The sequence below is a fragment of the Corythoichthys intestinalis genome, chromosome 4 (assembly GCF_030265065.1).
Source record: "Corythoichthys intestinalis isolate RoL2023-P3 chromosome 4, ASM3026506v1, whole genome shotgun sequence".
Lineage (NCBI taxonomy): Eukaryota > Metazoa > Chordata > Actinopteri > Syngnathiformes > Syngnathidae > Corythoichthys > Corythoichthys intestinalis.
This window is the reverse complement of record NC_080398.1, coordinates 1,083,180-1,097,027: the sequence shown is the minus strand read 5'-3', so window position 1 is coordinate 1,097,027 and position 13,848 is coordinate 1,083,180. Positions and strand designations below refer to the sequence as shown.

The following is a 13,848-nucleotide window of genomic DNA, read 5'->3' as shown; positions in this document are numbered from 1 at the left end:
ACATTTATAGGTTTTCATATTTTATTAAAGATAGCATGCAAACAATGACAGGAGGAGGAAAAATAAGTGAACCATCTGTCTAAGGCAGACATGTCCAAAGTCCGGCCCGGGGGCCAAATGCGGCCCGTGGTCAAATTTCATCTGGCCCCCAGCCTCTGTCCTAAAATCAATAACGTCTGGCCCGCACACAGACTTAATAAGTTGGTCAGCAGTACTGCTACCAGCATATGAAGTAGCTTACACACAAAATGCTACTCATCATTTACCCACTAAAAGGCAGCAGCACTCTAAGCAACATTACTCCATGTGACCCTTTACTCCCAATTTTCTAAAATGACGACAATCAACAACAAAAAAGTTGACTGTGATGGCCAACGCTTCAAGGATAGGTGGAAATTGGACTATTTCTTCACTAAAATATGCAACAACTGTGTCCGCCTCATTTGCAAAGAGACAGTCACTGTTTTTAAAGAGTTCAATGTGAGGCAATATTAACAAACAAGACACGCTGACATATACGACAAGATTACAGGGAAGATACGTTGTGAAAACTTGAAGCAACTTGAAGCTAGTTTATTTCACAGTAGTATTTCGCAAGAGCCCGAGAGTCGAAAGAAAACGCCACAAAGGCTAGATGTGAGATTGTTGAAATTATTAACCCTTGAGAGTCGAAGGACGCGCCGGCGCGTCCTCAGCGCACGTCGTCTTTGAAGCGCCCTCGTGTTTTAATTACGTCACCCACATGCCGTTGGTTGGTCTCGTTTTAAAGTGCGGAAGTTGCGGTTTACTCTCGTTGTTATCTGAAGTCAATCGACCAACTAAAACGTGAGATATTGTCATTTAAGTTTTATAGTTTTATTGTCCTCTCAAAAAACATTAAAACGCTGCATGGATCATTTGTTTATGTCTATATTTCCATCATTTCATGTCCTTATTCAAAACGGAAGCTCCATGAAAAAACCCCAAATCAAACGAACCCTTTCGAAGTCACAGTGGAAGCACAAAATGCGTTTTTTTTTTTTTTTAAATAAATATAACTGCCGTGCGAGGTTCCACCGAACGAGAGGGAGGAGTGTTTGAATCGAGCGAGCGAGCGACTTTGTGTGACTTTGAGAATGAACGGATAACTAAATTTAGCGCAAGCAATTGTGCTTTTTGATCAACTTGAGGAAGAGGATGGTCCAAATTCGTCATCATCGTCTTCTTCGGAAGAGTCCTCGAGTGAAGATAGTGACGGATTTGAACACGTGGGTGACGCCATCGACGAGCAGAGGTAAGCCAACTCTTTTTTTTTTTTTTTTTTTTCTATGCTGCTGAAAAAGTTTCTTTTGAAAGTTTCTTTTGATATTGCAAGACAAAGTTAATTTTGATGCAATATAAGTGTGTGTTTGTGTATATAATAATAAAATGTGCATATCAGATCAAAGTATAATTTGTGGTCTTCTTTCTATATGAAGATTAGGGATGTAGCACATATTCAGCTATGGTATTCTTTCTATTGTCATACATATAGATTTCCATTATTTATTTCTGTATATATTTTTATTTTATACTTTATTATTTTCATAAATACTGACTTTTTTTAATGCACATTTATAGTGACAATGAAAGTAAAGTGAAATGAAAATGGAAGGGTGGAAAGAGGACCGACACCCCATGGAAGTGTGGGCTGTGTGATGTAGCCCTGTGTCTCATTCCAGGACGAAACTGCTTTTCGGAGTGGCATGCCTGAAAAAAATTTAACTTGTTTATTGTAAATATTTTTGAAAATACTTTTTTTCCCAATGTTATATAAATATATTTTTTTCCCACAATCAGTCTTCTCAATTTGTGTATATAAATGTGTGTTCAAGAAGCTTGATTGTGTGTACAGTTTTCATCAGGTGATGGGCCGCAATACCTAAACTCATAAAGAGATGGCCTCTAAACACTTTTTGTGTTAGATGGTATATTTTTTCACTGTTCTTCACTGTTTGGTCTGCTGTATATAACCTGTTTTGACTAGAGCATGTATAAAGGCAAAAAACGCCTATGGCTATACCTGTTGTTTATGTTGAATTGTCAAATATAAGACTATTTATTCTAATTTTTTTTGGTTGAATGTTCATCCTAACATGTTGAATAAATATTACAAAGTTTCAAAACGGTTCGTTACGCATGTTTGGTTGTCAATTGGACATCAATATTAAAAATTTTGACAAAACGATTTTGGAATTTTTGGTCTTTTTGGGCCCAAAATGATGATTTATAATTGGTCAGTGAAGTGAACAACAGTTTGGACATGAAGTTCAAGGTGTCACAAAAAAAGGGACCAAACCAGGCCATCGTAAACAATTCTTTCTTTGAAATATAAAGGCAACTTCAAAGGCATGCAAAATAAGACAAAATAGGCCCAGACCTTTAAGGGTTAATTAAATAATTTTTAAAAAAAATAATAAAGCAAATGTGACGCACAGAATGGCTTGCTAAAATTAGCTTAAATATATTGTTCTTAGGGCTGTCAAACGATTAAAATTTTTAATCGAGTTAATCACAGCTTAAAAATTCATCGCAATTCAAACCATCTGTAAAATATGCCATATTTTTCTGTAAATTATTGTTGGAACGGAAAGATAAGACACAAGATGGATATATACATTCAACATACTGTACATAAGTACTGTATTTGTTTATGATAACAATAAATCAACAAGATGGCATTAACATTATTAACATTCTGTTCAAGCGATCCATGGATAGAAAGACTTGTAGTTCTTAGAAGATACATGTTAATACAAGTCATAGAAATTTTATATTAAAACCCCTCTTAATGTTTTCGTTTTAATAAAGTTTGTAAAATTTTCAATCAAAAAATAAACTAATAGCTCGCCATTGTTGATGTCAATAATAATGATGGTGCTGAAGCCTGAAAGTGCTGAAACCCATAAAAACACAAGTAACAAGTGAAAATGACACTTTGCTGTCATTTTAATCTGTTTGAGCGGGGCACGTGTGTTAATAGCGTCAAATATTTTAACGTGATTAATTTTTAAAAAAAATAATTAACGCCCGTTAACACGATGATTTTGACAGCCCTAATTGTTCTACGTAAAAAACGTCAGCCAAGGTCGGCCCCCCCAAAATTTTACGACACCAAATCTGGCCCCCTTTGCAAAAAGTTTGGACACCCCTGATCTAAGGAGACTTAAAGAGCATTTGAAACTAATTTTTACCAAGCAATTAAAGTCAGGTGTGTGCCCAATCACTGATGAGTGGTTTAAAGCTGCCCTGCCCACTATAAAACACACACCTGGTAAGAATTGTCTTGATGAGAAGCATTGTCTGATGTGCATCACGGCTCGGTCAAAAGAGCTGTCTGAAGACCTGCGATCAAGGATTGTTCATTTGTATCAAGCTGGAAAAGGATACAAAACAATCTCTAAAAGTCTGGATGTTCATCAATTGACAGTCAGAGAAGTCTACAAATAGAGAGAGTTTGGCACTGTTTCTTCTCTCCCAAAGAGTGGCCGTCCACCAAAGATGACACCAAGAGTTCAGCACAGAATACTCCGAGAGGTAAAAAAGAACAATAGAGTGTCTGCTAAAGACTTACAGAAAACACTGGCACAGTCCAATATCTATGTGCATACAGTTGTGGTCAAAAGTTTACATACACTTGTGATGAACATAATGTCATGGCTCTCTTGAGTTTCCAGTTATTTCTACAACTCTGATTTTTCTCCGATAGAGTGATTGGAACAGATACTTCTTTGTCACAAAAAACATTCATGAAAATTGGTTCTTTTATGACTTTATTATGGGTTAACAGAAAAAGTGATCAAATCTGCTGGGTCAAAAATATACATACAGCAACACGAATTAGCAATTTCTTGTGATTATTGACTTGAACAATCATTGACTTGAACAAGTCAGGAAAGTCACTTGGAGCCATTTCAAAGCAGCTGCAGGTCCCAAGAGCAACAGTGCAAACAATTGTTTGTAAGTATAAAGTGCATGGCACTGTTTTGTCACTGCCACAATCAGGAAGAATACGAAAGCTATCACCTGCTGCTGAGAGAAAATTGGTCAGGAGGGTGAAGATTCAACAGAGAATCACCAAAAAGCAGATCTGCAAAGAATTAGAAGCTGCTGGAACACAGGTGTCAGTGTCCACAGTCAAGCATGTTTTGCATCTCCATGGACTGAGAGGCTGCCGTGCAAGAAGGAAGCCCTTGCTCCAAAAGCGGCACCTTAAGGCTCGACTGAAGTTTGCTGCTGATCACATGGACAAAGATAAGACCTTCTGGCGGACAGTTCTGTGGTCAGACGAAACAAAAATCGAGCTGTTTGGCCACAATGCCCAGCAATATGTTTGGAGGAGAAAAGGTGAGGCCTTTAACCCCAAGTACACCATGCCTACCGTCAAGCACGGTGGTGGTAGTATTATGCTGTGGGGCTGTTTTGCTGCCAATGGAGCTGGTGCTTTACAGAGAGTAAATGGGATCATGAAGAAGGAGGATTACCTTCAAATTCTTCAAGATAACCTAACGTCATCAGCCCGAAGATTGGGTCTTGGACGCAGTTGGGTGTTCCAACAGGACAATGACCCCAAACACACATCAAAAGTGGTAATGGAATGGCTAAATCAGGCTAGAATTAAGGTTTTCGAATGGCCTTCCCAAAGTCCTGACTTAAACCCCACTGAGAACTTGTGGACAATGCTGAAGAAACAAGGCCATGTCAGAAAGCCATCAAATTTAACTGAACTGCACCAATTCTGTCAAGAGGAGTGGTCAAAGATTCAACCAGAAGCTTGCCAGAAGCTTGTGGATGGCTACCAAAAGCGCCTAATTGACGTGAAAATGGCCAAGGGACATGTTACCAAATATTAGTGCTGCTGTATGTATATTTTTGACCCAGCAGATTTGATCACTTTTTTCTGTTCACCCATAATAAAGTCATAAAAGAACCATATTTCATGAATGTTTTTTGTGACAAAGAAGTATCTGTTCCAATCACTCTATCAGAGAAAAATCAGAGTTGTAGAAATAACTGGAAACTCAAGAGAGCCATGACATTATGTTTTTCACAAGTGTATGTAAACCTTTGACCACAACTGTACATCAAATATATGTAAAACTATGGCTAAAAGTGGTGCTGCTGTCTAAAAAAAAATTGTTGCTCGTTTAATGTTCGCAAAAAAGCACTTGGAGACGCCACAGAAGTTTTGGCAAAATATTTTGTAGACTGATGAAACCAAAGTTGAATTCTTTGGGAGTAACACACAACGTCATGTGTGGAGGAAAAATGAAACAGCTCATCAACATCAACACCTCATCCCCACCGTGAAGCATGGAGGAGGGACCATCATGTATTGGGGCTGTTTTGCTACCTAAGGACCTGGACAACTTGCAATCATTCATGGAAGTATGAATTAGTATTAATCAAAAGTTTAGCAGGATGCTTTGCAGGAAAACCTGAGGCCGTCTGTCAGACAGTTGAAGCTAAAAAGAAGATGGATGCTAACAAGACAGTGATCCAAAACATAGAAGTAAATCAACTTCAGAATGGTTTCAGAAGAACAAAATACACATTCTGGAGTGGCCAAGTCAAAGTCCAGACTTGAACTCCATTGAGATCCTGTGGAATGACCTAAAGATAGCGATTCATGAAAGACATCCCAGGAATCTGACTGAATTACAGCAGTTTTGTAGAGAAGAATAGGCCAAGATTAGTCCTGATCGATGTGCCAGACTGATCTGCAGCTACAGGAAGCATCTGATTGAAGTTATTGCTGCCAAAAGGGGTGGGCACAAAATATTCACAATGATGGTTCACTTACTTATTTTTCCCCCTTCTGTCATTGTTTGCATACTATCCTTATTAAAATGTGAAAACCTGTAAATGTTTAGGTGGTTTTATTTAAGCAGTTTTTTCATCTGTGTGATTTTGACAAATTTGATGATTTTATGCAGAAATATGAGAAATTCTAAAAGGTTCTGATACTTTTTCAAACTACTATATACAGTGGGGTGTATCAAATACTTGTTCTCCCCACTGTAGCTAAACTCTGATTGTCAATATGGTAGCTCAGATTCTTGACATGTGAAAACAAAAAAACAGGCCTTAACTAAACAGACCAAAGAACAGAGCAGTGTGTTCAGAATGATTCATTGATATTTGCACTGCTGTATGCGCTGGGTCGCTCTCCTATCGTATCTTACTAAAGTGTTTGCTTTGGTGCGCCGAAACTGCCAAAGTATTCCCAATTCATTCGTACGGTTGACATCAATACCTTTCCTGTTACTTGCTATGCAGTACGTCAACATCACTGTGACAGATAAACGACCCTTAGATATGGAGATTTGAATAGCGCTTTGTCAGCTTGTACGGAATAACGTTACTTATACTTTAGTATCTCATATGGAAACAATCACGGCTTGCAAAGGCGATTCACTCAATCAACAAAAGCGCAACGGCGGCACATTTATCCTTGCGGGGAGGAAAGGTCGATCCTTTGAATGATGGCAAGAAAGGATCCGACTGGGGAGATTATTATTAAAACAGCGTGCATCTTTGTGATAGTCTAGCACACAAATAAATTATGCCACATTTTCTCAGATTCATCCTTGTGAGGGAGCTTTGACAAGACCTCACAGCACCCGTAGCTTCATTTTTTTTTGTGGGATTGTGTCGCTTCAGTGCTTTTGACAAGTTCTAGCTGAAGTAATAGCTTGTCAGGAATTGTTCACTATCCATGAGCTGTCACATCTTTGGTTTTTTTGCATAGTGCATTCCTTGAGGAAATGCCTTGTTCATCTGTTCCCTGTTTTTGTGTTTCTGTATTTCATAGGCAGTGTAGCAGAAAAATGGAAATTCCAAAATCTCTAATCTGTGATACAGACACCACAGTTTATTAAAAAAATAGTCATAGATAAGTAGAGTAGCCAAAAATTTTACTCAAGTAAAAGTAGCGTTACTACTAAACAAAGAAAAAAAGTATTCGTTGGAAAGAATACTCAAGTGATGAGTAACATTGTGAGTAACTCCTTACAACGTCTGATTTTTTAAAAAATAAAATATTGGTATATTTTTTTCTCAGCACAATTTCATCTATATCAGGGGTGGGCAAACCGGTTCTCAAGGGCCGCAGTATTGGTCCTGGTCTTCGCTACAACTGATTGGTGATTGGTGAAAAAGTGTCATCTTGATGGGTTGCAATGAAAACCCGCAGCCACTGCGGCCCTTTGTGGAATAGTTTGCACACCCTTGATCTATATTAACTATTATCATTATACTGTACCACGGCTGCCAACAGACTTGAAGGTGCCTGGGGACAAGAGACCATTATAGAGCCCCCCCACCCCACCCTGCCACCGGCTTGTCATGACAACATACGCAGTACTTTAACGCGTTGCAAGCAATGACAATGTAAATTTTCAAATTATTTAATTTGAGATGGACAGTTAAATTTAACAGACCGTAATGTGATGTGACACAATATAAACAATTTCCATCTATTGTCCCATGTAGGCTACAATACAGTGCAACTGAGAGTGCTATGCCTGCCTGCTAAGCGACGAAACAGTATAACTAAACATCCTTCCTGACCTCTCCACCTAGCATCGCGTTTGCAATTGCGTCACAACTCCCTTTCCTCCTCCCCACTTCCACTCTGCCTTCTCCATGAGGCCGTGTCTCTCACTTTTCTCGCGTCATTCAACCAACGTAGTAACGCCTAGTAATGCACACCTTTACATCCTCAGTAACGGTAACTGCATTGCAAAGATGAGGAAAGTAATTAGATTACTCACTACTGAAAAGAAATAACGCCGTCAGTAACACCGATATACTCTATCGCCGTTATTAACAACACTGCTCACCATACGCTGAATCAACTGTTATTTAACAGCAGCCTCTCCTAGAACTTGGCATAATGAGTTCTTCTAATGAGTTCTTCAATGGTGAAAGGTTTCCTGTAGGGTTGTTCCGATCATGTTTTTTTCTCCCGATCCAATCCCGATCGTTTTAGTTTGAGTATCTGCCAATCCCGATATTTCCCGATCTGATTGCTTTTTTTTTTTGCTCCCGATTCAATTCCAATCATTCCCGATAATTTTTCCCGATCATATACATCTTGGCAATGCATTAAGAATAAAAATAATAAAACTCGGAAGAATATATACATTCAACATAAGTACTGTATTTGTTTATTATGACAATAAATGCTCAAGATGGCATTTACATTATTAACATTCTTTCTGTGAGAGGGATCCACTGATAGAAAGACTTGTAATTCTTAAAGGATAAATGTGACTTTGTATATTGTGACTAAATGTTGCCATCTAGTGTATTTGTTGAGCTTTCAGTAAATGACACTGTAGCCATTTAACTGTTCTGCCCAAATGCATGATGGGAAGTGCAACCATGACTGTGCGTAGTGGCACCAATTGATATATCTTCTCTGCGTTGGGAAATAACATAGGGTGTTAAGAAAAAGATCAACTACTACCTTTCTTCCCCACAGTGCTTCCCACAATATTTCTAATAGTTGAGAGAGGAATTGTAAGGCTTTAGCCAATTAAAAAAATGGCTCCAAAGGCTGCCAAAATTCACTCTACTCATTTTACGCTGCCTTTTAGCTCTATATATAGGTAAAGCGGCGCCATTATAGATTGAACACGACAATGCGTGAGTGGGTCGTGTAGCACATGCGTTAATTGCATTAAATATTTTGTGATTAATTTAGAAAAAATTAATTACCGCTGTTAACGCGATAAATTTGATAGCCCTGTTTTAAGCCAAAACTAAAGACTCTGGATGAGTGTAAGACATTTTGTCTGTACGTTAAATACAATTAGAAAACGATTAAATTAAAATGTATATATATATATATATATATATATATATATATATATATATATATATATATATATATATATATATATTAAAAAAAGGCATGTCCGATATTTTTTTCTGCCGATTCCGATACTTTGAAAATGACGTGATCGATCGGGTGATCTTTAGTTTCTTGGCTTTAGCAGTATGGTTCACCAAATGGCATGGTTCTCTCAGTGCATTTGCTTTTGTTGCCTCGTCGTTTGCCAGCTTTTAGCCACATATTATGCCGAATGAACTTGCTTGTAGGGTCCTCTTCTGGCTCAGCAGGTGTACACTGTAGAAAAGGTGTCCAAAGACGTCACAGTCAACAGCAGCTAATGTTACTGTTTACATTAACTGACACTGAGCTGCTATAAGTGGCAAACACCCCAGAAATGGCGGCCAAACACTAGAGGGCGACTTACGCGAAATAAAAAGTATTGTGTGGTAAAACCACACTAAGAAGTACATTTTTCTCAAGCAGTTACTCAAGTAAATGAAAGGCATTACTACCCAACTCTGAAAATAGTTGTATCCCTCCTATATGTGTTATCAGGAATTCTTCTAGACCTAATCCTACAAAATCCAAACAAATTTGATTTTTGTATTTTTTACATCTATTTTTTGTAGCTTCGCAGCAAGCTAGCTTTGCTACCACCTTTCCACCAACGTGGGTAACAGAAGGCGAGAGTCTGACATTGAACTGTTCCTTCACTTCTCCACTGCTGCCCTTCCAGTGGGATGTCACCTGGTTCAGAGATGGTAGAGTCCCAGACTAAGCCATACTCTTTTTATAGCGACCACAGCATTAGTTTTGTTTGTCGTTTCAGGGAGACAGCTCCTCCAATCTTGCGACGTCGACATAAAGACTACTGAAAACACAGCTTCTATTACACTAAGCGCTGTATACAAGGAGCATGAAGGAGTTTACACAGTCCGTTTGAAGACCTGCGATGGAGTTTTGGAATCTAGTGCCTATGTCTACGTCGAAGGTAAGGAACTCTTTTAACTATTTGGCTGACATTGACAGTGCTAGATGTCCAATTCACCGCCACAATGCAAGGTGACATACTTCACGTACAATACGAAAATGTCACACATTGTGAACATATAACAGAAATGATGTCGCATTTTTGTCTCGTGGTCGTTTCGGCAGACGAAAACTGGCATTCGTCTTGTTATGTTCCAGTCACCCAGGTCACGTTTTTACCTCGTCATCGTCACTTCATGAAAAAAAATGTACAGTGGGGAAAATAAGTATTTAGTCAACCACAAATTGTGCAAGTTCTCCTACTTGAAAAGATTAGTGAGGCCTGTAATTGTCAACATGGGTAAACCTCAACCATGAGAGACAGAATGTGGGGAAAAAAAAAACAGAAAATCACATTGTTTGATTTTTAAAGAATTTATTTGCAAATCATGGTGGAAAATAAGTATTTGGTCAATACCAAAAGTTCATCTCAATACTTTGCTATGTACCCTTTGTTGGCAATAACGGAGGCCAAATGTTTTCTGTAACTTTCCACTCTTCGCTTGGTGTAAAGAAATCAACTGTGGGAGCAATTATTAGAAAATGGAAGACATACAAGACCACTAATAATCTCCCTCAATCTGGGGCTCCATGCAAGATCTCACCCCGTGGTGTCAAAATGATAACAAGAACTGTGCGCAAAAATCCCAGAACCACCCAAGGGGATGTAGTGAATGACCTACAGAGAGCTGGGACCACAGTAACAAAGGCTACTATCAGTAACACAATGCGCCGCCAGGGACTCAAATCCTGCACTGCCAGACGTGTCCCCCTGCTGAAGCCAGTACTCGTCCAGGCGAGACTGCTAGAGAGCATTTGGATGATCCAGAAGAGGACTGGGAGAATGTGTTATGGTCAGATGAAACCAAAATAGAACTTTTTGGTAGAAGCACAGGTTCTCGTGTTTGGAGGGGAAAGAATACTCAATTGCATCCGAAGAACACCATACCCACTGTGAAGCATGGAGGTGGAAACATCATGCTTTGGGGCTGTTTTTCTGCAAAGGGACCTGGACGACTGATCTGTGTAAAGAAAAGAATGAATGGGCCCATGTATCGAGAGATTTTGAGTGAAAATCTCCTACCATCAGCAAGGGCATTGAAGATGAGACGTGGCTGGGTCTTTCAGCATGACAATGATCCCAAACACACAGCCAGGGCAACAAAGAAGTGGCTTCGTAAGAATCATTTCAAGGTCCTGGAGTGGCCTAGCCAGTATCCAGATCTCAACTGAAAAGTGGGGCGTGCAGTATTATTCGGAAATCTGTGGAGGGAGTTGAAAGTCCGTGTTGCCCAACAACAGCCCCAAGACATCACTGCTCTAGAGGAGATCTGCATGGAGCAATGGGCCAAAATACCAGCAACAGTGTGTGAAAAGCTTGTGAAGAGTTACAGAAAACGTTTGGCCTCCGTTATTGCCAACAAAGGGTACATAACGAAGTATTGAGATGAACTTTTGGTTTTGACCAAATACTTATTTTCCACCATCATTTGCAAATAAATTCTTTAAAAATCAAACAATGTGATTTTCTGTTTTTTTTTTCCCATATTCTGTCTCATGGTTAAGGTTTACCCATGTTGACAATTACAGGCCTCTCTAATATTTTCAAGTGGGAGAACTTGCACAATTAGTGGTTGACTAAATACTTATTTGCCCCACTGTACTTGAACGCGCTCAATGGAAAAATGCAGTCTGAACGGGCACGCCCAAAAAAATACAGCTATCAAAAAAATTGGAATTGTGCATTAAGACCTGCAGTATGAACCTAGCCTCAGATTCCCGTTCTCCGTGTCAAGCAGCTGAACAGGACAGGTTTTTAAAAAAAGAAGATGAAAAAAAAAAAGGGAATGACAGACAATCTGGGATGCTTGCATTTGATTGGCTAAAATAGTACTGGATTTGACAAACTGTCTGCCCCGATTTTGGGCGACCACTTACTGTAATACTGGCTTTTATTAACCCTTTTCTCCACTACTACACATCAAAATAATGAAATTCCGTGTCTTTTTTCCATACACTAAACACGATTGCTTATGCTGGGATGCACAGAATAAAGGTTGTCTCTCCCTTTAAACTGTGGTTGAAGTTTGATTATCTTTGCATCATATCATAATCTTGATACTACGGCCATGCCCAGAATAAAAACCCAACAACGCGGCACTTTGTGAAGGTCACCGTTTGATAACGATCGAGCCATGAAAACTAAATCACTGCCAGTTTTTTTCCCCAAATGCGCTCCTGAATGAGTAGTGACTGTTTTAAAGGTGGAGGCGGCCATATTGTGTGAACTCCTCTGCTGTCTCCAGTGAGGCCAAATAGCTGTCAGATTGCATTAGATCATTGTCGGAACACTTTTCCACACACTCTACCTACCGCAATGTATTCTGAAATATGTGTTTGCATGCAAAATATCACGGTGTACCATTGCTTTTCTCTCGCAAATTGTGTTTCACACTCCCAAATAGTTTGTTTTTATGGCAGTGTTTGGTTTTGCTTTAATTTCCAGCTAGCACATTCATTCAGATGGTGGAATTGAAGCATCAGTCAGACTTGTTAAGTTTTTTTTTTTTCTTCCCCGTTAAACAATACGTGTCTTTTTCCACAGCCTTGTACTTGGGCAAATAATCCAATCATAGCAGAGCTCACGTCAGAACTCTTTTCATACAAGAGAACATCTCGTACCTTTGACATTATTTCCGAAGAGCAAAGTAACTGGTGACAAAAGCACAAGGAACAGCTCCCAAATGAGGCCTCAAACGACTGAAAATGTGTCTGGGCTCCAATCTCTCTGTCGCTCTTCTTACCAAGTCTGCTTTTTGCGAGAGCTGGAGGTACTAATTAGTCAATCTGAACCAAGTGCCTCCATTCAGCAGTCACATTTGCATTACAAATAGAAGGTTCGTGAGAACAAAAACAAACATGGGAGCCCGAGGAAAATAAACGGGAAGATGTGTTGGATGGATTTTTATTGGGGGAGAGGCAAATTATGATCCCTCCATGCCCCGAGACAAGGTTTTGAAGCAAGTCAGATTACATTACTTCAGTCTGCTTTGCATAAACGAGATATAATTAATATATTTTTTTCTCTCGTCCAGTCTACCAGCTGTGCAAAGTAACTTGAATTGCCATTTAAATCATCTTCCGTCAGTTATATGCCTTAAGCTAGCAAAACTTTCCCTTGTATTTGAATATTACACAGGGGAACACAATGTTTTTTGTTTTAGGTCTGACAGCTGTTTTTAACAAATCCAAAACCGGAGGTGGGTAGTAACTAGAGGTGGGAATCTTTGGGCACCTAACGATTCGATTACGATTCAGAGACTCCGATTCGATTATAAATCGATTATTGGTGCCACCCTCCCCCCATTTAATTTTTTTTTTTTTTTATGTTTTGTATATTTGTTGCAAAATTGTTCAAAAATCCTCTCAGGCTAAATAAGCCAAACTACTATTTTAGTATCAAGTTACCGGTTTAAAACAGTAAATAAAATACTCAAGTCCCCATTCTGTATCGGCAGCTTTAAACTACATTCAATTAATTTAATGATGTGAGTAAATTGAGTATTGAGTAAGTAACTAGTGTTACCTTTCATGTTTTTTCCCCCCCATTTTTTCAAAAAACTAAACAAAAACATAGTAACCTTTGCTATGTTTGGAAGGCATTTAATGTTGTGAATCAACCGTTAAAGTTGTTAAAATTGCGCCTGTTATTCCATGATTTCCCTCATGTCTACTTTCGACATGTGAAAGTTTTAAAACTGTTTCATCATTTAAAGATAGATTCAAGTCAAGATTTTGCCGATTTAGGGGTATTTTAGATAAAAAGTAATTAGGTTCGTTAAAACAGAGCCTTCTAGAGAAGTCTACTGCTTTAAGATGGTGCCTGTTTACTAGCACGGGAAAGTCTGTCATTTCACATCTAGTCTAGATATATGTGATATCTACCATAGCCGTGTGTT

General features: G+C 38.9%; 1 protein-coding gene across 1 annotated transcript in view; it reads left to right on the top strand.

Annotated features, from left to right (window-relative positions):
- The window catches only part of LOC130915452 (myomesin-3-like), a 182,519-nt gene that overhangs the window by 75,237 nt on the left and 93,434 nt on the right, over window positions 1–13,848 (top strand). Inside the window, exons 9-10 of the mRNA XM_057835475.1 lie at window positions 9,490–9,621; window positions 9,690–9,851. Coding sequence (XP_057691458.1) covers window positions 9,490–9,621; window positions 9,690–9,851 — 294 coding nt within the window. The remainder of the gene's footprint in view (window positions 1–9,489; window positions 9,622–9,689; window positions 9,852–13,848) is intronic.